Source organism: Piliocolobus tephrosceles, chromosome 9 (genome assembly GCF_002776525.5).
Source record: "Piliocolobus tephrosceles isolate RC106 chromosome 9, ASM277652v3, whole genome shotgun sequence".
In the NCBI taxonomy this organism is placed as follows: domain Eukaryota; kingdom Metazoa; phylum Chordata; class Mammalia; order Primates; family Cercopithecidae; genus Piliocolobus; species Piliocolobus tephrosceles.
Window position 1 is genome coordinate 54,335,775 of NC_045442.1, and position 26,780 is coordinate 54,362,554.

Below are 26,780 nucleotides of genomic sequence, written 5' to 3' on the forward strand. Positions count from 1 at the left end.
AAAGCAGAAATCTCTATCTCTTCATTTTTTGATGGTACTACCACAACGTCCTATCTTTTCCCTGCCCTTAAGTCCATCATTCACAGAAGTGTGAAAGTATTCTCTCTAACCCCAAGTCTGATCTTGAGGGTTATCAGCTTTAAAAATTTTAAATAGTTCCCCACAGCCTCAGCAGTGGTTTTGCAGAGGGACCTATGGAAAAAAGAAGGGAGATGCTAATGGTTTAGCCTTTGGACCTTAACTTTAACTTGGACCCATTTTAACTTCAAACAGTGAAGCTCATTTCTATCTGATATGTATATCAGGACCCTTTGGGTTCTCAGGTTCTTTCCCCTTGTTTCAATCATGAACCAACAGAGTAAAGTATCAAGTCCTCAAGACTCTTGTGGTTTTAACTTGCATCTCCAGTCTCATCTGCCATTCCCGACTCCCACCAAACTGCCTGCAGTTCTCATTGAATCCCAATCTCTCCCCACTTCCAGTATAGAATGGTGCTTCTCATTCTCAGACTTTGGTCAAATTGTTCATTCTGCTTAAAATGCCCTCTTTCCCTATCCTTTAAATCTCTAATTTTTATGTCACTCCTTTTCTTAGCTGTTGAGGAAATAATAGTTCTCATCAGTGTTACCATGATTCCCAGTGTGCATCTTTATACTTGCTGGAATCTACAGTGTCTGGTACACAAGTACTTAAATATTTGTTCACTAAATGAATGAATGAACTAGGCTGCACTCCTGCAATACTCAGATACAATCACTATTAAACCAAATTTTGTGTACTATTCCGCAGTCATTTATGCATGCACACTCATGCATATGTGTGTGTGTAGTCCTTTAAATCCAAGCCTATGTTTTTGGGTGACTGTTTACTAATACTAATACTGATGAGTATTATTATTACTGAATACTAATTAAGAGAAAGGGTCTTGCTATGTTGCCCAAGCTAGATTCAAACTTCTGGGCTCAAGCAATCCTCCTGCTTCAGCCTCCCAAGTAACTGGGACTACAGGCATGTGCCACTGCCCTGGCTTAAGATATTATTTTAATAAGCCACTCAGTTAAATAAGAAAGTATTTATGGGGACTGGAAAGAAATAATAGAATGTGAGCAGGTATTTAAGAAAACTACAGCTTCATGATTGATTTGCCTATCCTGTATCTATATAGAGTCATATAACTTCAAAGCTGCAAACTGTGGATTCAGAGGTGGCAATTTTTGTTAACATGCTAACAAGGAAGATATCCTTCCTATTATTTATATATCTGAATACCAGTTTTCATAGCTGTACAGTAGAAATCATAGCACCGGCCGGGCGCGGTGGCTCAAGCCTGTAATCCCAGCACTTTGGGAGGCCGAGACGGGCGGATCACGAGGTCAGGAGATCGAGACCATCCTGGCTAACACGGTGAAACCCCGTCTCTACTAAAAAAAAAAAAATACAAAAACTAGCCGGGCGAGGTGGCGGGCGCCTGTAGTCCCAGCTACTCGGGAGGCTGAGGCAGGAGAATGGCGTAAAACCGGGAGGCGGAGCTTGCAGTGAGCTGAGATCCGGCCACTGCACTCCAGTCCGGGAGACAGAGCGAGACTCCGCCTCAAAAAAAAAAAAAAGAAAGAAAGAAAAAAAGAAATCATAGCACCTTAGAGGATTTATGAAAGGATTAGTGATAATGTATGTAAAATACTTGGCATGTAGTTGAGCAATAAATTATAATTATCACCATTTGTATTGATCAGGTACTTTACCATGATATGAGGGCAGACACATTAGGTTATATTGTCTTATTAATAGCATTATTCCTTCAATACAATCATTCTGGATTTCTTCCGATCTTTAAGTCAGCTTTCAGTAATATGAAGTCAGCTTTCAGTAACATCCAGTAATATGAATTGGGGTATTATACATTTGCATAAAATTATAGCTGTTCTTTTTGCTTGTCCTCCCTCCTGCTGATTCAGAATCAGCTTTAAAATAGACAAGCTATATTTATTTTTTGTAATGCTGCTATAGCAATGGCTTAAAATAATTCTGATATGCCCTTAATAATTAATGCAGACTTTGTTCTAATTGAGAAATAATTTACAGATAATAATAATTTTGGGTAGCTGGGAACTATTAACATGCAACAGGTCTTTCTTCTAATTTCTCTATTTCTCTTTCCCTCTTTTTGTATACTGATTTTAAAGGCCAACTCCAGTGGCATGAAAACAGACTATGTCAATAAAAATGGTTTGAAAGAAAAAATTATACAAGTAGTTTTCCATACACAATTTATTAAAACTTTGATTCACAGAAAAAATAAGCTAGGAGATATTCAAGGTGTAAAATTTTTTCTCATTTCTGCAATGCACTGTTATACTTTTATTCTTTTTGTGTCTTTATGCTTTGTTCCCCCATTCACAGTGTAAGCTCTTTGGGGCAGGATCAATGTCTTATCCTTTTTGTGTCCCTTTCAAGTGCTTATCACAGTGCTATGTAATTGCTTATGAGGAAATTGTCTTTAAATGTGGTGTTCATAGTATGATTTTATTTCCAGAGATATTTTACTTACAAGTTCAGAATCACATCTATTTATCCTGCTAAAACCTATTAGGTAATTGCTCCTGTTGTAGCTAAATTATTTATCTATTATAATTACAAAAGCAAGACTGCTTTCTCTTAGCAATATTTTTTCTTCATTTGAGTGATCTGTGTGCATCTAACTGCATTATTCAGCAGGGAATTATCCAGGTTTCTGGTTGCTCCTGCTGTTTCTTGACACTACCTGCTGCTTTACCAATGTGCAAGTCTCAATGAACAATAATCATTACTTTCATGGATGTGTATATTTCAGAATTTTACATGGTTTCCATCTCCATACACTGGCAAATGTGTCCTTCTGTTGGCAAATGACACTTCTAACAGGTAGTTGTTCTCTATGGGGTGAAATTTATATATAAATAATTTGTGCAGATGGTAATCTTTTCACACTATTCATCTCTCTGTATGTATCTGTATGTCTGTCATCTATCTATCTATCTATCTATCTATCTATCTATCTATCTATCTATCAGTTCATCCATCCATCCGTCTGTCTCTTCATCCATCTATCATGCTTAGTGTACTGTGCTAGGTACAATAGGGGAAAAAAGAAGTCATAAGATTTAGTCTTTTCCTAATATAACTTACCATCTATTGAGGAAAAAAAATATGTATACATAGAGAAAAAGATCAGAAGCCAGAGTGGTACATGATGTCACAAGTAAATAATATGAACTCACACACTATAGATGATCCAATAAAAATATTTTGGGCTGGAATGATGCGGCATGTTCACTGAGTCTGAGTGATCTGATACAAACGAAAAGCACAGTACAATGAATTGCAATTTTTACCTACACAACTTACTGTTGGAACCTTATGAGTTGGGCTTTCTGAACTTCATTTTTCTCATCTGGAAATTGGGAATAATGATCATAACAATACCTTCTCTACTTTTTTTTTTTTTTTGATTTGTGAATCATACAATCAAAGTTATTTTAAAAGTTCTGAAAATATTAAAGTGCAATCCAACTTCAGGGTATGTTTTAATTTTTCATCAACTACCACAATGTTTCTGCTCAAATATTACTAATTTAAGAAATACTAAAAGTTCAATAGAAAGAGGAGCAATGCTGGTTATGTAATATGTGTGTTTGCATGTTAATAGGGAAAGACAAATTTGTCAGTAGCATGAAATCTGCCAATGGTGGGAGTATTTACACCATAGAACTCAGCAAACACTACAAATTGGGGCTTTCTTTTTTGGAGAGCTATTTACCAGCACATTACTGACCTGAACAAAAGCAACAGCAATGGGACTGGAGAGGAGGGAATACATAGTAGAGGGATGAATGAGGTAGAATCAGCAATACTCATCATCAGTTGGTTAATGGCGGGTGCAGTGTCAATGGGGAGATTCTAAAATGATTTATCAAGTTATTGGCTCGGATGATTAAAGAGGAAAACTTGTGCCTCTTACCAAGAAAAGGACTTCAAGATGGGGGAAAGATAGTGAATTTTGTTCAGGGAATGTTGAAATTGAAGTACTTGTGGGACATGATGGTGAGAATGTACAGAAGACAGTGGTTGTATGGATATGGAACCCAGAGGACTGGATTCAATATGGCAATCATGAGGCTATAATAGCTGAAGTCATGGGATTAGACGAACTTCACAACAAAGGGACCCTGGGAAAGACTGCAGCAAGTCTTCATGTTTTATAAAGTAATTATAAACCATGTCTTTTTGTTAAATGACAGTTTTAGTGGATAAAGTTATGTTTCTTTGCAAATTCTGCTTTTAGAAGTAAAATTACCACTGCAATGTAAGTGAGTTTTAAGGAAGATTGGTATCTGATGAAAAATGTTATGGATTTGATTTTTAAGGTATTTACAGCAAGATTTATACAAATGAAAGTTGCAAACAAAAAGTTTGTTTAATATCCGAAAGAAGTTTATGTCAAACATTTGAAAGAACAAAAATATTCTAGAACAAAGAGGGAAACAAGTTATTTTAGAAATCAACTTAAATGTAACTTCTATCTTGGCGCCGTGTTGTAATTATTTACTACTTTACCTCACCCTTTGGGGCTGGGGGCGGGGGTGGGCTGGGGCACAACACTGTGTCTTTTATCTATGATTAGGGCGTTGTACATAGTATATATTCAGGAAGAAAACCTGTTTATTCCATGCCAGAATGGGAGGTTTGAACAGATGACCTGGAAGGTCCCTTTCAACCCTGAGAGTCTATAAAAGGGAAGTGGTTATTACCGCTTAAAAGAAGTAGGCTTAGTCCTACTTCCAGAGAGCCAATGTTTTCATAGTTACAGAAAGGTAATAGACTGTCAGCTCAATATGACACTGGTAAGAATTTTCTAACGATTATGGCTATACAACAGAAGAAAGGCTGACTCGGAAGGTGGTTAGCTCTGCAACAACTGATGTTTAAGGGCTGGAAGGACCCTTAGATATCTTTAGGTCTTCCTAATCTTTTTCATGCCATTGCCTATACAGAAAATGGTATAACACAAAAAAAATTGTACAGCAATTTTTGACACATCAATGTTTCAGGCATACTTGTCACAAGTTCTCAGGGCTTTGGTTGGGAAAACTCTGATTTAGTCTAACATCCTCGTTTGCAGAGGGGGAAACTGAATCTTAACGAGGGAATGCAATATTCCCAAGTCAAGTCGTTAATGTTAATACTGGAACTAGAATTGAGACTAGAGACTGTGCACAACTAGTCAGTTTCCTCCGCTCAAATTAAGCAGGCTGGAGGCCAGACTGGAAGACTGCAGTAGATGGCAGAATAAACAGTCTAAAGCTATATTGCTTTAAATGTGGTCCCAAGACCACAGACATTAGAACTTGTCAAATTCTGGGGAACTCGCTAAAATGCAGATTACTGGGCCCCACACAGACACACGGAATTAAGCTCTGCCGTAAGGGCTTGGAATCTGCATTTTTAAGTGTGCGAATCCCCTCCTCTCCCGGTACTATTTCTGAACTCCGAGCTCCCAGGCCTGGCTTGAACTGAGACGCTGCGCTTGGCGCGCAGCACCTGCCGATCGGACTTCGGGGTCCTGGATGCAGGACTGTCTGTTACGTACAGCCTTTGTGGCCGTCACGGGCTGACACCGGCCAACGCCGGGTCGGGGTGCGTCCAACAGGGTCCCTCCATCACCTTCCTGGCCCGGCAGAGGAACCCACTGCTCCGGGCCGTCGGGGCCAGAGGCGGCTCAGCAGCGCCCCCTCGAGGCCAGAGCCCTCCGCTGGCTAGCGGGTTGCGGTTTCCCTTCATCTCCGCGGCGCCTCTTCCTCCCACGCAGTGCCGCCCACCGGGGGACCCTCTCCCGCGCCTGCGCCAATTCCGGCCTGCCCCGCCCCGCCCCCATCTACCGACCGGATGTTAACAGATTTCCCATAGTGCCTCACTAGTGGCGGGCATGATAACAAACCTCGGAGGGTAGCACGCGGGTTCTAGTTGTGATTGCTGGGGTTGTTCTGTAGTGTCAGGAGGTTCTCCGAGATTGGGGCCGGGTTACTGCCTCATCCGCTGGAGCGATGGCGTTCCTCCGGAGCTTGTGGGGCGTGCTGAGTGCGCTGGGAAGGTCCGGAGCGGAGCTGTGCACAGGCTGTGGGAGTCGACTGCGCTCCCCCTTCAGGTAGGCCCACTCGCCTGTGCCCTAGGGGGCGGCAGGGCCCAGGAGGTCCCGGGGCTGGAATGTAGACCCCATCCTTCACTGTCTGCCCCTCCTAGGAGTTCAGAGCCACCCTGGTTCTTTGATTCAGACCTCGACCTTGCCAAGGGGACGGTGGCTTTGAGATCAGGCCTTTACTTCCTTAATACCCCGTACCTTGCTTCTTGCTGCCCTCCACTCGCTCCTCCCACCCCTCCTCACTGTGTAGCTTTGGATCCGTTCCGCCGCCTCTGCGAATTCGTTCGGAGTCTCCTGCCACCATCTAGGCATTGAAGAGGCGGGGTCCAGGAGCTGGAGTATAGACGTTTTCCTCCACTCCCTGCCCTTCCTAGGAGGTAAGGGCTTTGAGACTTCCGTCCTGCAGTCACTCCCCTCCGTTTAGGACAGGGTTTTAATAAGTCTCTAGCATTCTTGTTGAAGGCGTTGGAGACATAGGAGTATCTTGATGACATCTCTTATTTGGGATCTATGTTCATAATATACATATGAATATTGACAGTTAAACATCTGATACTGGTTATTTTCTTTTTATTCATATGTAGTTTTGTGTATTTACCGAAGTGTTTTTCATCTGTCTTGGCAAGTTGTCCAAAGAAACCTGTAAGTTCTTACCTTCGATTTTCGAAAGAACAACTACCCATATTTAGAGCTGAGAACCCAGGTAAGGAGTTTGGGGGCATGTACCCTTTTCTCGTGTAATAAAAATGCCATTAAGCAGTTAAATAGCAATGTTGAATTGCAGTACTAAAGCATTCAGTGACTGCAGGAACAATCATTTGATGTCTGTAAAATAGGAATTTCTATTTTATACTAAATGAAGATACTTTCAACATAAGTGAGAACTAATAAATGGTGTTTTAAAAATAACGTGTAGTGTAGAAAGCAACCTAGGAAGAGGATAAAAAAGCTGAATTTGGGGCCTGGTTGCCTTTGGTCTAGAGGACCACTGATGAATTATTTTCTCTTGCTTAGCTCCTCCTTTTTCTGCCTCAGGGAATTGTTAATAAAGTTGCAGCTTCTGTTAAGCATCCATAAACTGTGAAGTTCTATGCAAATTACTGCTACTTTCAGGAGCTTTCAAGATAAGAAAACATAAACCTTTCCATCATAGGAGTTCAGAGCCACTCTGGTTCTTTGATTCAGACCTCAACCTTGCCAAGGGGATGGTGGGTTGTAAAGGATAAATCCTTTCTTGTCTTGGGTGCCTGAAAAAAAACATTTCCAGGTAGGATGTTTGTTGACGCCCTAGAAAGCCTGTAGGGCTCTTAGGTTATAGTGTAAAGATAATAGCTATTTTTTTTCTTATGATTTCTAAAGCATCACAGGGCAGTTGTGAAAATCTAACGAACTATAATAAAAAATGCTCACATTAGGCTGGGTGAGGTGGTTCACACCTGTAATCCCAGCACTTTGGAAGGTCAAGATGGGTGGATTGCTTGAGCCCAGGAGTTTGAGACTAGCCTGGGAAACATGGAAATCCTGTTTCTACCAAAAATACAAAAAATGAGGTGGGCGTCGGGGCACAGTGCCTGTAGTCCCTGCTACTTGGGAGGCTGTGGTGAGAGGATCACTGGATCCCAGGAACTTGAGGCTGCAGTGAGCCATGATTGCTCCACTGCACTCCAGCCTGGGTGACAGAACGAGACCCTATCTCAAAAAAAAAATAAGAAGAAGAAGAAAAAAAAAAAGCAGCTCACATTATAGGTAAGGAGTTAGTTTCAGAGACATGCTTAAGTACCCACATCTTTTAAATGTAAGAGTTAGTACTAACAGGTATTTTTAAAAATCAATTAATTGCACGCCGTCATTCCGGTTAAGATGAAGAAGAAAGTGGAGAATAACAGATTGAATTTCGAATAGTTTGTTTCCAAATGATATTTCTGTTACTGAAATACGAGGCAATGTTATATGAATCGAGAATGTGTTTTGTCGTTAGCTTTTATAAGTTTAATAACTCCTCAAAGACTTGAAACAGTGTTTTGCTTGAAATATGGAAGTGAAAAACTTGAAGCAATTGATCATCCAGCTTCTTAAACTAGTAATCAGCCTGATGCAGTGGCTCATGCCTGTAATCCCAGCACTTTGGGAGACTGAGGCAGGTGGATTGCTTGAGCTCAGAAGTTTGAGGCCAGCCTGGGCAACATAGCGAAACCCTGTCTCTACAAAAAATACTTAAATTAGTTGGACATGATGGCGCCTACCTGTAGTCCCAGCTACTTGGGAGGCTGAGGCAGGAGAATCACTTGAGCACAGGAGGCGGAGGTTGAATTGAGCCGAGATTGTGCCACTGCACTCCAGCCTGGGTGGACAGCCTGGGTGATGGACCCTGTCTCAAAAACAAAAAACAAAAAACACCTAGTAATCAAACTGTTGACTGTTTCTGGTGGTATATGATATACTCTTTAGTTGTTAGATAACAGACTTTTAATGATGTTGGATAAATTACTTACATTTAAATTAGTTGGATACAGAAAAGTTAAATCATTATATTAAGTTATAAACCTTTGGATTGTGCTTTCCTGGATATCTTTAGAAATTATCCTGAGATGTAAAATTGTGGCATCTTTTTTCATTTTATTTCATTCCATAGATGCAAAACCTACAGAACTAATTAGAAGAATTGCCAAGCTTTGGAGGGAACTTCCTGATTCAAAGAAAAAAGTAAGCACATAAGTTTTCAACATGGCTGACCAGTTATTCTGCAGTTAGGAGCAATTGTCATGTCCTTTAAAGGACCACATGGATCAGACTTTTTAAAAAATAATCTGTTATCTACAAAGAAACTTTATATCTTCTCATCTGCATAAATAGTGAGAATATGGATGTATGGGGTGGAGGTGAAGAAGTGGCAGCAGTTTGAAAATGGAGGCTGATTACTAAACTCTCACCTTGATTAGTATGTATAAGGAAAATGTATGTTTTAATCCATATACGTCTCATCCTAGAGCACATTTCCACCTGGTGATAAAATCTGTCCATCTGAAGTCATGCAATTGCCTTTCCCTGGCATGTGCTGTGTTGAATTTGCCAGCAATAGTTTGTTGACTTGATTTGGGTTTTTTATTTATAGATATATCAAGATGCTTATAGGGCGGACTGGCAGGTATACAAAGAAAAGATAAGCAGATTTAAAGAACAGCTAACTCCAAATCAGATTACATCTTTGGAAAAAGAAATCATGGACAGGCATTTAAAAAGGAAAGCTATGACAAAAAGAAAAGTGAGTATCATTGAAATACTTATGGTAAAGAATTGAGATTTATATAACTATGAATATAGGTAGTTTTCTCTTAATAATAGGCAGATACAATATGGTAGAATGTCATCAGGTATTCTTCAGTTAGGCAGAAGTGGGATAGTTCTCTTCTGAAAAGTGAGATAGTCACTAGGACCACTTGCCATTGAGTCTGTTTGGAAATCCTTATTGCTACTTTCAGATGTATCCACATTTAAGGTGTACAGTTAGTAGAACAGTAATGAAAACTACAGGAACAGAGTTATGAAACAGTCAAACCAGGAGTAGCAATAATCTTTGCTTCTGAGTCTTCTCTAGAATAACGTATTGATTTGAATTATTCTATAGATTATGGTGAGTTTGATATGGAATATTGCTGAGTAGACTGCATTAATTCATTAACACATCAGGAAAATGCCAATTTTATCTAATCAATTAAGTGCCTTTAGAATGGAATTCTTTTTTTTTCTTCAAAGAAATAATTATTAAAAACCTCACATGGTTCAAAATTTGTAGTTCCCAGCTTAATGTATTAATTCACATAAATTTCATCGTTTGAAAATTTTACATTTTTTTCATAGAGCCAGTATTGGTTGTGAGGTGGTCAGTTTGCTAGTCGTGTACCTATACTATTACAAAATGATCATCAGAGTTAAAACTATTTCTTTGGCCGGGCGCAGTGGCTCAAGCCTGTAATCCCAGCACTTTGGGAGGCCAAGACGGGCGGATCACGAGGTCAGGAGATCGAGACCATCCTGGCTAACACGGTGAAACCCCGTCTCTACTAAAAAATACAACAAATTAGCCGGGCGAGGTGGCAGTCGCCTGTGGTCCCAGCTACTCGGGAGGCTGAGGCAGGAGAATGGCGTGAACCCGGGAGGCGGATTTTGCAGTGAGCTGAGATCCGGTCACAGCCCTCCAGCCTGGGCGGCAGAGCGAGACTCCGTCTCAAAAAAAAAAAAAAAACAAAAAAAACTATTTCTTTGAAAGACTAGATTACACCCTTGAATGTGAGACACCAAAACATCTTTCCCTGACCCTAATGTTTTAAGCTGACCCGCCCAGTTTTGAGACCATGGTGCTACTTTAGGGTGGCTGATCTAATCAGTAAAAGGAAGCCAGAAAGATACTAAGAGTGAAAAATAGAGTGTCTACGTAAGGATGCTGTTTGGAAGAATGATTACTAAAGTATATCCTCCCTCTTTCATTCTCCCTTTTTTTTGAGACGGGAGTCTCGCTCTGTCGCCCAGGCTGGAGTGCAGTGGCCGGATCTCAGCTCACTGCAAGCTCTGCCTCCCGGGTTTACGCCATTCTCCTGCCTCAGCCTCCCGAGTAGCTGGGACTACAGGCGCCCGCCGCCTCGCCCGGCTAGTTTTGTTTTTTGTATTTTTTAGTAGAGACAGGGTTTCACCATGTTAGCTAGTATGGTCTCGATCTCCTGACCTCGTGGTCCGCCCGTCTCGGCCTCCCAAAGTGCTGGGATTACAGGCTTGAGCCACCGCGCCCGGCCCTCCCTTCCTCCTTAATGCACCCAGCCAACTGTGCTGAGTAGAGAGGACCAGAAACGAGAACTGGACATTTATAAAGTTTCCCTTGTCATTCTCTCTTTCTTTTGTAATTGTTCTTGACTCCCAGTACCAGCTAGTTCAGAGATCAAGTGAGAAGTGTGAGGACTAGGAAGTTACAAGTAAAACCCTCAGGAGAGAAATCCCTAGTGATAGCTCTAGAAACAAAGAGGGAAATAGTTGAGTTTTAAAGTGCTTGGGGTCTATAGTAGTTTCAATACACAGTGACTGAGAGATTTGGAAAGAAGAAACTAAATCAGTGGAGTCCTACTTATAGTTATGAATAAAAGTTGAATTTGTTACTGATTATAGCCAAATTGCTATTAAGAGCCACAGAATTTTATAAATTACAGGTACTACTTACCATCCAAATTCAGAAACTTAAGTATGATAATGCAATATCACCCCTGAACTCAGAAATTAAACTGACAGTAAGGGATACTTGTATTCTTTTCCATAGTTTCTTCCCTTTTGGTAACCAGTAAAACGAATTTAACACAATGATGGAGCTTTAAAGGTGGAGACATTCAGGGAATGGAATGAGATGAAAGATTATTAAACAGATAGTCCATTGTTCTTGGGTTGTGGTGGAAGCATGCAGTGATTTGGTCAAGGGGACGGTAGTGTCTTGCAAGGATGCACCTGAGATTGTTTTATCTTTTAAAAAGGTTTTGTACATAAATATTCAGTTATATATTTCACGGAGACTATGAAAATAATAGGTAAAGGAAATGGTTTTGTATGGAAAACAACTGGTGAAATCTAATATAATTTTCAAAATGGTGCTGTCAAAACAATTTTGACCACAAGATGTAATAATCACACTACATAAGAATCATAACATTCACTTTAAGGAATAATCTGTAACGCATGGTAGTGAATAAAGTTTCTGTAGGTAAAATTAAGTCTCATGGAGATTAACACTGTTTCTGACCCTCCAATTTTTTTAATTCAGGAGTTAACACTGCTTGGAAAACCAAAAAGACCTCGTTCAGCTTATAACATTTATGTAGCTGACAGATTCCAAGAAGCTAAGGGTGATTCACCGCAGGTAAAGCTGAAATACATTTTTGTTTAATTTAAAAAATACTTAGACAGGAAAAGTCTAGAGTGCCGTATGTCAGGTAGTGAAGAAAAGTGGTGGATATCCAGATAGTAAACTCTTCTGATAAGGCCCTCTTTTAAGAAAAATCTTTTTTCTTACCACATACAATCAATTTGGGTATGTAGTTGCCAACACATACATACATACATTGCCAACTTTTTAAATTTAAATACTTAACATTTTTTTAAATATGTAGGGATGTTAAAGTTCTTCTGAAGGCTTTTCTGTTTCAGCAGTTCTTAACTGTTTTACAGTCACTAGAAAGAATGAGAGTAGAGCTGCAATATTTTCTATGGGGAATTGATTGTAACCTGTTGTGTCATTTATATCTTTTAATAAAATTTTGGTTATGCCCATAGGGATGTGTTATACTTATGAATGTCATCATATCAGTGTGTCAAAGAAAACAGAAAGCTTGTCAATCCCTGCTGTGGCTTAGTCTTTCCTGTTTGTTTGCTTCTTAGAAGCTCCAAATGGGCAGTTGCTTTTTTTCTTGAATCATATGACATGGTAAGAGAAATGGATGTTTAGATCCTTAACCCATGTTTATCTAAGATGGAGTTTTTGGCATTCTGCCTTCGGGATTATTATATCTGTAGTTCACTTTACAAATTCTGTTTCCGTATCCCTACATAACATTTTATATTGTTGCTTCTTGATTTTTTTTTTCAACTTTAATCATTGTTTATCTTATGCTTTAAGCATTACCTACCACCATTTAAGCTAGACATTTAACTGTCATCTTACGGTTCTCATGTTTCCATTCCCCTACCTCCCAATATAGTTAAAATTTTGGTTAGCTTGGTATTGTGTCTTTATATTAGGTTGGTGCAAAAGTAATTGTGGTCTTTGCCATTAAAAGTAATGGCAAACATAGCAGTTACTTTTGCACCAACCTAATAGTATTATGATTATGATTATGTAAGCTTATTCACAGCTGAGCTATGTCATATGCTATGATTATTTTTTCTTTCTTACGAAACTTATTTTCCCTGAAGTTGCTTATATCTTTGTTCACTTAAATTTGGTTTTTTTTTTTTGTACTTACCAATGGTTCAACCTCAAACTCCTCAGTATTCACCAGCTTTTACTAAATTTAGGATGTATTTTTCTTTCAGTTTAACTCTGAAAACTGGGGTTTGTTCCAGTGTGACTGTTGCCTTCTAATCCTAGTATACAGCTAACATCTTGAGATCTCCTTCATTATCCTTGTGATGCTGCTTTTGCTTCTGTTGTTTACTTTTTCGGTTTTCTCTGATTCTTGTGTAGCATCTTTCCCAGTAAGGGTGCATGGGAAATTAAGTTTTTGAGTTTTGCATGTCTGAAAATGTCTGTATCCTCACATTCACTTGTTAGACTGGGCATAGAATTCTAGTTTGGAAAACATATTCCTTCAAAATGTAAACATTCTTTTTCTTCTACCTTTTTGTACTGCTTTTGAGAAATTTAAAACTTGTTTTGATTATTCATCCTTTGAATGTGATCAGGTGGTTTTTTTCCTCCTCTTTAGAACTCCTGCTACTTGTATATACATCTTCTGAGCTGGTCCTGTAATTTTCTTATTTTTTCCATACTGTTTTCCTTTAGCTTTCTTTCCTTTTTTTTTCCCACCTGAACTGCTGGATATATTTTAACTTAATCTGTCTGCTATTAACATGGTACCATTTCCTTCAGCTGTACCTGTACCTGGTTTTCACAGAGTGACACTATTTTATTCTCTAGAGAGGATAAATGTCCTACAATTTGCCATGGTAGAAATTTAACCTCTTCTTCTTTTTTTTTTTTTTTTTTTTTGAGACAGGCAGCCTGTTACACAGGCTGGAGTGCAGTGGCACTATCTCAGCTCACTGCAGCCTCTGCCTTCCGGGCTCAAGCAATTTTCCCACCTCAACCTCTTGAGTAGCTAGGTCTATAGTCATGTGCCACCAAGCCTGGCTAATTTTTTGGGTATTTTGTAGAGACGGGGGTATCACCGTATTACTTTAAGCTGGTCTCGAATTCCTGAGCTCAGATGATCCACCCACCTCAGCCTCTCAAAGTTCTGGGATTACAGTTGTGAACCACTGTGCCCGACCCAACCTCTCTTTATTTTTTTTGAGTCAGAGTCTCACTCTGTGGCCCAAGCTGGAGTGCAGTGGCATGATCTCGGCTCACTGCAACCTGCGCCTCCCGGGTTCAAGCGATTCTCCTGCCTCAGCCTCCCTAGTAGCTGGGACTACAGGCATGTACCACCACACCTGGCTAATTTTTTGTATTTTTAGTAGAGATGGGGTTTCACCATATTGGCCAGGCTGGTCTCGAACTCCTGACCTCATGATCCGCCCGTGTCGGCTTCCCAAAGTGCTGGGATTACAGGTGTGAGCCACGGCACCCGGCCCTAATCTCTTTTTTAAACAGTCTTTCAGCCAATCTTGTGTTTAACCTTAGCTTCACCTGTTTTATACCTATCTGGTGCTGCCAATTCCTGAGATACTTGAGAATTCTGTATTGTAAATCAGTTGCTTTTAGGTTTTTTCAGCTGCCCGTTTAACAGTTAGCTTTCTTTTGTCAGTTAAGTCAGTTACCACTAATGCATCTGCTTTTTAGCTTCCAGAATTTTGTGTTGATAGTGCCCTCTTCTGTTGTCTTTGTTCATGTGGGTTTATGCCTTAAAAGGTTTCTTTGTTTAATGGGATTTTAGGGAGAGCAAAAATAAACATCTTTGGCTGGGCACGGTGGCTCATGCCTGTAATCCTAACAATTTGGGAAGCTGAGGTGGGAGGGTTGCTTGATTCCAGGAGTTCAAGACCAGCCCGGGGCAACATGGTAAGACCCTATCTTTATAAAAAAGGTTTTTAAAAAATTAACCAGGCACGGTGGTGCACACCTGTGGTCCCAGCTACTCCAGAAGTTGAGACAGGAGGATCACTTGAGCCCAGGAGGTCAACGCTGCAGTGGGCTGTGATCATACTACTGCATTCCTGCCTGAGTGACAGACCTTGTCTCAAAAAAAAACGACAATAAAAAAATTCTATCCCTTTAATTTTATAAATGAAGAGCCAAGCCCAAGGGAGGTAAAATAACCTTTTCCAGGTCATATAATTAAGTTCAGCTAAGTAGACTTACTGGACTTGTGTTGTATTGTTCTTATTACTGTATCTAAACACTGAAGCACAGATTTTCAGATAAAACCTAACGCTATAGGGAAGGAATAAAAACAGACTTTGAAGTTAGTTTATGACAACATATAGATAATACCTGAATATTAATATTTCTGAATCAAAAATGTATACCTTCATTCAATTCATTTTTGGAAATTGTAACAGTTTGATAGTTTTTGTTTAGAGAGAAAAGATGTTAAGAATTGATGAGGCTTTGCCTGTAATTCTTGGTATCTGAGTTTTTGTTGTTGGAATGAATAATAAAGATGACTATAGTCTCCATATCTGCCTTAACTTAAACATATATTGTTTTAAAGGAAAAGCTGAAGACTGTAAAGGAAAACTGGAAAAATCTGTCTGATTCTGAAAAGGAAGTGAGTATTATGGGTGTTAGTCTCAAGTGTCTAGTTAGGATATCTGTGAGAGAATGTATTAGGGCAAGGGTTGATTCATGTGAAGACAACCTTGTATTACTAATAATACAGGTATTCTAAAATTATTTTCATATTCTCAGAACCAGTTTGGCATTTTTCTCTTGGTAGTTTTTGTCTGCAAATAAAATTAGTATTTGAAACCACAGCATTCATAAGCCTGAGTGTCCACTGTATTTTGTGGCAGTCATACCCTGCTATTGCCCCCTTCCTGCACCTCAAGATCTGAACTTGTAACAATTTCATTCAAAGAGATCACAGTCTATCTCTTAACATTTTCCTCATCTAACTTTTATCTCACGAAAATATTTCTTCTCCAGTCTGCCTTTATACATGTAGAATGGTAATGTAATTTCTAAAGTATATACAGAACCTTTCCAGAAATTAATTGCTATTTTAAATAATCATTTTATCTCAAAAAATAAGTAAATCATATTAACAGTTATGCCTTTTCTCAGTTATATATTCGGCTTGCTAAAGAGGATGAAATTCGTTATCATAATGAAATGAAGTGTTGGGAAGAACAGATGATTGAAGCTGGACGAAAGGATCTTCTACGTCGCACAATAAAGCAACGACAAAAATATGGTGCTGAGGAGTATTACAAGTAGATGATTGAGATGTGTTCACAATGGATAGGCACAGGAAACCAGTTAGGTCTCAGTACCTGAAGCTATTGTAAAATTAGAAAGGATAAAGTTGGTAAACCTTTTATGTTCAGTATCTTTTTCTTCGGCTCATGGACTTCTGCCAGTGTAATACTTGCTTTGGAAAACCCAGATAAAGGTTCATGCAAAATTTGTTTTGTGTTTAGGAACTACTGAGAATCAGAGTAATCCATGCAAATGTGAATCATTTTACCTTTGACAAAGGTAAATCAGACTATAAAGTTTTTTTTTATACAGGATGATGACTATGGAAAGAGTATTCTTGTTTCCTTATATTATGGAGGCAGGAGTTTCCTTTTCAAAATTGTTACAAATTGTAGAAACCACAACGTTCTGTGATATAATTGTGCATTTTTCAAAAAGCAGGCAAAACTCATCTTGGTAAATTACAGTTCCTAGGTATAATTCATATTATATTCAGAGTTGATGGTTGTACACCTAAGTGATTGCTCATTTCAGTTGCAACTTTGTATAAAAGGGACTGAGAAATTTATAAACCTTTTTCTTAACTGTCTTTTTTCTAAAGTAAAAACTGAGAAATTATGTGCCAGATTTATGCATATTATTTTGTTGCATAGAATAAAATTTTTAATCTTTAATTTTACATTTCCTAAATATATTTTTAAGACGAAACGTTTGTTTTACAGCTTTTCCCTTTTTTTGAGTGAGGATTTTATTTTTTTCTGAATTATTTTCTCTCACGTAAGTATATTGATCCAGAAAGAAAACTTGTATTATGTTTTAAAATGAGAAATCTAAAAAACGAAAAGTCTCCAAAGTCTCTGGAATTTGAAACACTTTGCATAATGTATAAAAGCCTGTTTAAGAGGCAGTCAGCTATGGCCTGTGGGTCAAATCCAGCCTGCTGCCTGCTTTTTATGACCTGTGAGCTAGGAATTGTGTTTATAATTTTAAATGTTTGTTTAAAAGACTTTTATGATACATGAAAATTAACATGAATCTTTAGTGTTCATAAATAAAGTTGATTGGAACACAACCAAGATCATTCTTTTACTTGTCTATGGCTGCTTCTGTGTTACGATGGCAGAGTAGCTGCCACAGAAACTATAGCCCACAAAGCCTGATATTTACCATCTGTCCATTTATGGAAAAAATTTACCAACCCATGGTCTATAGTATAGTGTGATATGACCACTTTTCCAATGTATTGAAGTGTTGGGATAGTTTTTTCAACTGTTTTCAGATGTTCTTGTTTTAGAATCATTGTCACCTTTAAGAGGAAAAAGGTCATCACTAGATAAGCTAAACAAATTGTTGCTTCTCAGTGTTAGCAAGGAAAATAATCTAGTTTCAAATTACATTGCAGTATAATGAAAAAGATCCATATACTGTGGAATGATATTCTTTTAAAATTATTTGCTATGGCTTAGTAAAAATGTACCTTTTCCAGTTAGCACATATCACAAAAATCTCACTGTAGTTGAAAGCGATCTTTCTTTAGCATTTGTTTATCCTTTTAGGAGAGTCAAGCAAAGGTTTTCACCACCTGTTTGAGCAGAATAATTCTCATCAATTCACAGGTGTAGGATAACTTAATTTATATGCACTTTATACATTATGCAAAATATTTAGAAATTGTATATTCTAGATCTCCAGAAAGACTTTGAAGACTTTGATGTCACAAAAAGATGACTTGTTATATGCTGAGCTTGACAAAGGTAGGAACGGAAGAGAAAAATAATAGCTTATGAGGAAAGATGAGGCTTTAAATATATAAAGTTGGATATTTTAAAATAACTTTTCCCTGTGGGTGCTTCTCGCTCTCGGTGCAGACAGGACAGTGTCAGTCATTGGTGAAATAGATAGGATGGGTTTGAGGCCAGAGCAGTCTGGGAGTAGGGGGAAAGAGAAGGAGGGGGGCTAGTGTCTATCACAGGCTTTCTCAATTTGGTTTTCAGGAGAAAATTCAGCCCTAAGTCCCTGTGTCATCTAGAATGGTACTAATTATGTACAGTCCTTAGGAGAATGGAGAAAATCCTAACTCAAATCATCGACTAAATTCTGTTCTCTTCAGATGAGCTCAGAGAGCACACAGGAGTGTTTGTAATGAGTAGTATGTAATGATTGAGATAGAGGAATGAGTTACATAAACATCTCAGGACAAATGCAGCATGAAAAACATCTCTGTAGTTACCCTGCAGGGAAATTTCCTCTGAGTTCTTTTAACATGAACTACCTGTATTATTTTATACTTAACATTCATATCATACCTTCCCAAATATATTGGGAAGTTCAGTGTTAAGTATGTTTCTCAAGTACTTACACAACTTAATAGAGGGAGGAAACAGTGAAAAAGCATAACTATTTTATGGTAATTTTATGGTAATATCAAATTGTATTTGGTTCTCTGTTTCTAAAATAATGTAATTTTTAAATATTTTAAATAATAGGATAAGCTGGTTTCCAAGCCTTTTTTCCCCACTGACATCCAGAATACATACTGGATCCAAGCCTTTCTTAAACTTCAGTACATGTGGAAGACTGGCATGCCATATACCAAATACCATTCAGCTGTAACAGTATACACAGATTTTCTCTTATAAAGAATAATCGTAACCAATGACCATTCATGTAAAGTCTTATTATTGTGTGTGTGTGTTAGAGTCTCACTATGTTGCTCAGGCTGGAGGGCATGGTGTGATCTTGGCTCACTGCAGCCTTGACCTCCTGGGCTCAAGTGATCCTTCTGAGTAGTTGGGACTACAGTAGTTGCACACCACCGTGCCTGGCTAATTTTTGTATTTTTTTTGTCCAGATGGGATCTTGCTATGTTGCCCAGGCTGGTCTCAAACTCCTGGCATCAAGCGATTCTCCTTCCTTGGCCTCCTAAAGTGCTGGGATTATAGGCGTGAGCCACCATGCTTGATCATAAAGCCTTACTATTTTTTTTGGAGACACAGTCTTGCTCTGTCCAAGCTGGAATGCAGTGACGTGATCATGGCTCACTGTAGCCTTGAACTCCCAGGCTCAAGGGATCCTCCCATCTCAGCCTCCTGAGTAGCTGGGATTATAGGTGCAAACCATCACAGCTTGCTATTAGTTTTTACACTTTTCTTAATTTGATCCAACAAAGTAGTTGCTGTAGGAGCTGAGTGTTAGAAGGAAAGATGCTGAAGAAATGAAATCAAGCAGGGTGTATACTGTCATGAATAGTCATACAGTAGTTTTTATACTTTTGTTCTTTGGAATACCAATATTAGGTTTTATGAAAGTAATTTGATGAGGGAAGAGAGGGTTATGTATTTATTTTACTTTCTGATGTTTGCTTAAATAATACTGTGTACATATTCAGCTTACTATAATTCTGTAATCATGCTGTTGCATTTGGCTAGCTCCTTTTTTGGAAACGTCTTTTTTTTTTGGACAAAGCATATGTTAGTTTTTACTAATTGCTCTGAATGTGTATATTTAGATTTCTGAATTGAAAAAAAAAGCATACAGTAAAGTAGATTTAAAGTAATTAGAACACTTTATTGATTTTTCTGATGTTTTCTGTACCTAAAATTTATCACCACCAGGTTGTGCTAAAACAGCAGGAAGTTTTTATATTGTGAGTGACAGTACCCATTATTTCTCTTAATTTTACTAACATTTACTATAAGAATATTCTGTCCCTCTTTTCTCCACTCACAGCCACTCTCCTCTTCATCACATCAAGCTATCACAGACAAATCTGAAAATGTTACAAGCACAGACTATGTTGTATGTTTTGAAATTTTAAAACAGTAATGTTCTTTTTAAAATTGAACTTCTGCAAAGAATAAGAAAATGAATACATTTATTACTTTAAATTTGTAAAACTTTCCAAAGTAAAACCATACAAAGCTAGTGTCAGTCTCTCTCAACATTCACAAATAAAGAACTTTTGTTAATTAAGTCACTTACTATATTTGATATGAAATACATAAAACATACAACCATTCTCTAATACATTTCAGAATGTTTCACTGGTTAAGGAGCCAGTAAATAAAGTTGACTCTAAACAAGAATTTTAAATAAACTAAACATTTTTTAATCACTGAGCATCATTTATATATTGGTTTCTGATTTACATATGTGATATCAAAAGAAAATCTCTGACTATTCTTTTTTGCTTGTATTAATTTAAAATTTATCTTATTTCATTTCCCCTTTCCCACAAATCAGGTATACGGTGGGGGAAAGGGGAAAGGACTGCATGGTTTTGACACAGTGACCTTTTATTATATAGGTTACCAACTGCTAGCCTTCATATTTTTAGAAAGGGCTGATTTGATTAGGCCCATCTATGAGGTTCTGTTTTTTCTTACTGGAAATTTCATGCATTAGATGTTGGGTAGGATTAAGTGATAAGACGACGGGTCCAAATTTATTAATCATTGAGAAGTGTTGAAGTATTACCAACCATCTTACTCATTTCTCTATTTTTTCCCCTCAGTCACCAGTCAGAACAGGTCATCAGTAGTTGTGTAACTAAGATGAAGAGGAACTTTGGTGTCAGTTGATACTTAGTGATGCCAGTAGTTTTTCCAAGCTTGAATTTATACTGTGACTATCAGGCAATATTTAGATGGGGGTAATGGAGAATTTTTAAAGTAAAGGAATTTTATCTTTATGTTGACATAAGTAACATCTGATGCTATAGAAGCTTAGTATCAAATATTAATTGGACTGAAATAGAATATTTTCCCAAAATGATTCCTACCACTCAGTTTTTACTTTTGCAGAGCTTCTGCTTACCATTTGTAGTAATCTGAATGACAATAAAGTGGTGAAAAAAAGATTTGAAAATGGTGAAACCGCCTTCTTCCAGACATTCAGGTGACTAAAATGCAAAACCAAGTACAGTAGACAAATAATAGCAACACTAGAAAACAAGAAATACTACAGTCAATAGAGCAGCGGTTTCTAGGCATTTTTGGAAGACAGGAGGGACATAGGGATTGACAGCTGTTTGTTGGTGTCAGTGTGAGCAAACCACATAAGATGAGTGAAGCAGAAATGGAGAGGTCTCACTAATTTTGAGTAGTGAGGGCTAGTAACAAAGATTAACCCTAAGGTGGGTGGAGATGAGTGTAGAGGACTACGTGCTTGCAAAGTCCTGCTCTTGCAAACGAAGCAGGGCGTTCCTTCCCTGCGAACAGGGAGGACAAAGGAGCCAGCTGCTAACAGCAGACCCTGGGGGCTTGTTTATGTGTAAACATCTTGAAAATCCAGAAAGTCAGGGAAAGGTCAGAAAAACAACAATGTGTCTTGTGACTTGGCAACATTCCACAAACAACTGTATAAAATAAAGCAGAGCGGGCCATTCAGGGCAGCCGCCATGTTTGTCTTGTCTTGTGTTGTCTTGTGTGTTCATTCCTTTGTTTAGGAAACACACGGACCCCAACAGATGGGTATGTGTGGTGGCTGGTTCCTGTAGTCCCAGCTACTCAGGAGGCTGAGATGGGAGGATCACTTGACCCAGGAGTTCAAGTCAAGCCTGGGCAACATGGCGGGACCCTATCTTTAAAAAGAAAAAAGGCCCTTAAAGTGGTTGGGAGAAATTACAGGATGCATGGGGCAGGATAGGGGTATGTGTGAGTAGACATTGTTTGGACGAACGGAGGCAAGATGGCGTGCTTCCGGGTTCTTCATCACCAACTTCTCCCGTGCACGCGAAAATGAAGCTGGCACCCAGGAAGGTGCAGACCAACTGGGCATGTGCCAGGTGACGTCAATCTGAAGAGACCAAGATTTACCTGGTCGCACCTATGGAACGCCCCCCCTGACACGCCCGTGCCCCGCCTATTGCCCTCCCACTCCTAGAAAAGCCGCTCCCAGCGAGCGTCCCGCGCGGACTTCCCAGCCCCCCACTCCTGTCGGGACTGCATTAGGAACTCCGCCGGAGAGCTCCACCGGGCGACTCTGTCGGCCTCCTTTGCCGGAGGCCGACCTCTCCCTACCCACCTTCTTCCCTGAAGCTAGGTGACCAAAAATAAATTTGCAGTTTTGCTCCTAGCCTTGCCTACTCGCTGGTTCTTTTGTGCCCGCTCTGGTGGTCTTAGAAAAACAAATCAGTTGGTGCCGAACCCAGAAGGAGACCCCTCCTCAGGCCTCTAAGGGTTGAGGAACCTCCTCCTGCTCCCACGCTGCAGACGGACCAGGACCTGAGACCCACTTCCCTCACTCTCACGGCCTCTCTGGGGTAAGTGCCCTTGTCTCCTCTTTACCTCCCTCGGCCAAAAATCCTGCGCAGGTCCGAGGCCCACTTTTGAGCCAGCAAGTGGCTCGGGAGACCCGTTCAGGATGGAGACGTCTGCCTGAAGGTAATCTCCACTTTGGCTCCAAGAGCCTCCAGTCTGTCTCTGGTGGTTCCAAAGGACGCTTTGAAGCCAGGCAGAGATCCACTTCCATTTCCATTGTGTCCATTGTGTAAGTAAAGAGGAAACAAATGGGAAACCCCCAGTACAAATTTCCAAAGAGCACCTCCTTAGGGTGCCTCCTAGCCAATATAAAAACCTTACAGCTCGAACAAGACCTTAGGAGGAAGCGGTTAATTTTCCTTTCCACTGTGGTGTGATCGACCTCAGCAATTTCTGCCAGCAGCTAGGCAAGTGGTCTGAAATTAATTATATACAAGGCTTTTGGGCCTTACGCTCTCGTCCCAACCTGCCCTATACTCCTCCTTCTCTCCCTGCTCTCTCCACCCCCTGCCTTCCTGTGCAGACTCCTCCTCCTCCCCCCGTCCAGACTCCTCCTTCCTCCTCCTTATCTACTAGTAATCCACTCGGTCCCATGCCTCCTTCAGGGCCCCCAACTGGTTGTCTTGAGTCTCCTGTCTCTGCCCACACCCGCTCTAAGTGCCCTGCTGATGCCCCCACTCCTGCCCCACACCCTCCTACAGTGTTAGCACCTTTGCGAGAGGTAGCTGGGGCGGAGCGGGTAGTCAAGAGTACATGTCCCTTTTTCACTGGCCGATCTTTCCAAAATTGAGAAGCGTTTAGGTGATTTCTCAGCTAATCCTACCATATACATAAAGGAATTTAGATACCTTTGTCAGGCCTATGACTTAACTTGGCATGACCTTCAGGTTATCCTAACCTCCACCCTAAACCCTGAGGAGCAAGAGTGTATCCTAGTGGCCGCCAGGCAGCACGCCAACCAACTACATTTAACTGACGCCGCCATTCCACTAGGAGAGCAAGCAGTCCCCTCGGCAGACCCAGACTGGAACTACCAAGCAGGCCAGCCTGGGTGCCGTAGGCGAGACATAATGGTCCAGTGTTTGTTGGCTGGTATGCAAGCAGCCTCAAACAAAACTGTAAATTTTAACAAATTAAAAGAAATTGTTCAAAATCCAGAAGAAAATCCAGCCGTGTTCTTAAATAGGCTGACTGAGGTTCTAACCCAATATACCCAGTTAGATCCGGCCTCCCCCACAGGGGCCACCATTTTGGCGTCTTATTTAATTTCTCAATCAGCTCCTGACATTCGCAAAATCTTCAAAAGGTAGAGGATGGTCCTCAGACACCAATACAAGACCTAGTTAAATTAGCCTTTAAGGTCTATAACTCCAGAGAGGAGATGGCTGAGGCACAGCGGCAGGCTCGCCTTGAACAGAAGGTGCACCTCCTAGCAGCGGCTTTACAGCCCAGTTGTAACCCCAGACCAGAGAGCACACATCCCACAGACTCCAAGACTACAAAAGGAGCCTGCTCTAAGTGCAGCAAGGCAGGACACTATGCCAACAGGTGTCCACAAGGTCCCCGAGCCCCAACGCAGCCTTGCTATAAGTGCAAGGCATCAGGATATTGGGCCAGTAAATGTCCTAACCCTCGTCCACCAGCAACCCCCTGCCCTGCTTGCCAACAGGGAGGACACTGGAAGTCTGATTGCCCCACCCTGAGAACAGGTGCTGCGTCTCAACGTGACCCCCTTTCCCAGGATCCTGGGAGCTCCTTCCAGCTCCTACATCTGGACGATGACAACAGAAGGTGCCGAGACTCGGGGACCCCCATCACCCTCGCCGAGCCGCGGGTAACTCTCCTGGTAGTGGGTAAGACAATTAATTTTTTAATTGATAGCGAGGCTACCTATTCTGTTTTGCCGTCCTTCTCTGGACCTAGCCTTCTGTCCAATATCTCTGTAGTAGGAGTAAGCGGAAAGCCATCCACTCCACGAAAAACTCCACTCCTTAATTGCTGCCTGGCCAACAACTACTTTGTGCACTCATTCCTCATTATACCCTCATGCCCTACCCCCTTACTAGGCTGAGAAATCAGTTCAACTTTCCGCCACTCATCTCAAACTTATTAAATTTTCTTAACTATCTCATACTCCCCACCCTTGCCAGGACCACCCTTCTGGGTTTTGCCCATATTCCAACAAATGCTTTCATTCCTCATTCCTATACTAATACTGTGCCTTATTTTATTCTTCATCCGTATGTCCAAATACCAACCATAGGCCCTGACCTTAACGACGCCCCTTAACAGCAGGAAGTAACCAGATAGACCACGGCGCCCCTTATCACTATTTATCAATAAAAGGTTGGACTGTTTGGACGAATGGAGGCAAGATGGCGTGCTTCCGGGTTCTTCATCACCAACTTTTCCCGCGCACGTGAAAATGAAGCTGGCACCTGGGAAGGTGCAGACCAACTGGGCATGCGCCAGGTGACGTCAATCCGAAGAGACCAAGATTTACCTGGTCGCACCTATGGAACGCCCCCCTGACATGCCCGTGCCCCGCCTATTGCCCTCCCACTCCTAGAAAAGCCACTCCCGGCGAGCGTCCCGCGCGGACTTCCCAGCCCCCCACTCCTATCGGGACTGCATTAGGAACTCCGCCTGAGAGCTCCACCGGGCGACTCTGTCGGCCTCCTTTGCCGGAGGCCGGCAGACCTCTCCCTACCCACCTTCTTCCCTGAAGCTAGGTGACCAAAAATAAATTTGCAGTTTTGCTCCTAGCCTTGCCTACTCACTGGTTCTTTTGTGCCCGCTCTGGTGGTCTTAGAAAAACAAATCAGACATGAGGTTTACTTTCTTTCTCCCCGGTGAATATTTTACTCAAACTGAGGAAAGTAGAGTGATATGCTACTGCAGGATAGGTTTTTTTGTTTTCAAGCCAAGTGCTGTGATTCTCAACTACGGCTGAGTAGAATCAACCCTCAATGCATGCAGATACCTGGGCCAGAATCTGGAGGGTAGAACTGGCCATTTAAAAAAGTTATTTAGGTTAAATAATATGGAGCTAGTGTTGGTGGGACTTGGAGCTTCCTAACTTCCTAAGCTGGCAGTAGTGACTGAAAATGAGTGAATCACGTATATGGCAATCTTACACTTGTTATTGTATGTCTTTGTTATAGCCATTAGTAGGTGTGAAGTATCTCATGATTTTGATGTGTTTACATTCTGACTAATGATGTTGAGCATTTTTTTATGTGCTGCTTGGCCACTTGTATGTCTTTGGAAAAACGTCTATTCCAGTTCTTTGCCCATTTTGAAATGGGTTATCTCATTTATTATAGAGTTTCAGGAGTTCTGTATATATAATAGACATAAGGCCACTATAAAATAAATTAATTACAAATATTTTCTCCCATTCCAGAAGTTGTTTTTTCACTCTATTGATGGTATCAGTTGCAGCACAACAATTTTAATTTTGATGGGGTCCAGTTTATCTATTTCATTTTGTTGCTTGTGCTTTTGGTGTCATATCCAACAGACCATTGCAAAATAGAATATTATGAAGATTTACCCCCAGTATTTTCTTCTGTTTTATAGTTTTAGCTCTTACACGTAGGTCTATCCATTTTGAGTTAATTTTTGTATATGATGTCTAGCTTCATTCTTTCACCTGTGAATATCTGTTTTCCTAGCACTCTTTGTTGAAAGGATTATTTTTCTCTGTTGAATTGTCTTGACACCCTTGTGAAAAATCAATTGACCACAGATCTATGAGTTTATATCTGAAGTCTCAATTCTATTACATTGCTTTATATGTCATCTTTATGCCAGTACCACACTGTCTTGACTACTGTAATTTGTTGTAAGTTGTATGATAGGAAATATGAGATCTCCAACTTTGATTTTTTTGAAGATTGTTTTAACTATTCTGGATCTCTTTCATATTCATATGAATGTTAGGATCAGCTTGTCAATTTCTGTAAAGAAACCAGCTGGGTTTTGATAGGGATATGTTGGATCTGTAGTTAAAGTTGGTGCTTTTGTATATTAGCTTCCAATATTCTGTGTCATCAATGCCATCTTCATATTAACTTGCATATGGCAGATTCTAAATTTGTTCTCTTTATAATTTTGGAGCATGATTGTGGGCCAGCCTGCCAATGAGAGTGGCTACTGTGCAGCTGATAGTCTTCTGTATTTGTGGAAAGGCAGGAGAAACAGCATGTTCAATTGCCTCATGTTGGGATGG

At 40.2% G+C, this 26,780-nt stretch overlaps 1 protein-coding gene across 2 annotated transcripts; it reads left to right on the top strand.

The window, feature by feature from the left end:
• The first annotated feature begins 5,933 nt into the window (after positions 1–5,933).
• On the top strand, positions 5,934–20,400 carry TFAM (transcription factor A, mitochondrial). 2 transcript variants are annotated; one of them, XM_023185578.2, is made up of 7 exons: positions 5,934–6,181; positions 6,760–6,878; positions 8,808–8,878; positions 9,288–9,437; positions 11,973–12,068; positions 15,580–15,636; positions 16,152–20,400. In XM_023185578.2, the coding sequence occupies exons 1-7, from the start codon at positions 6,081–6,083 to the stop codon at positions 16,302–16,304; spliced, it is 747 nt and encodes a 248-aa protein (XP_023041346.1). In that variant the 5' UTR covers positions 5,934–6,080; the 3' UTR covers positions 16,305–20,400. The 2 variants fall into 2 exon arrangements, with proteins under 2 accessions (XP_023041346.1, XP_023041347.1); XM_023185579.1 differs by having other exon boundaries at positions 6,802–6,878.
• The last annotated feature ends 6,380 nt before the right edge of the window (positions 20,401–26,780 follow it).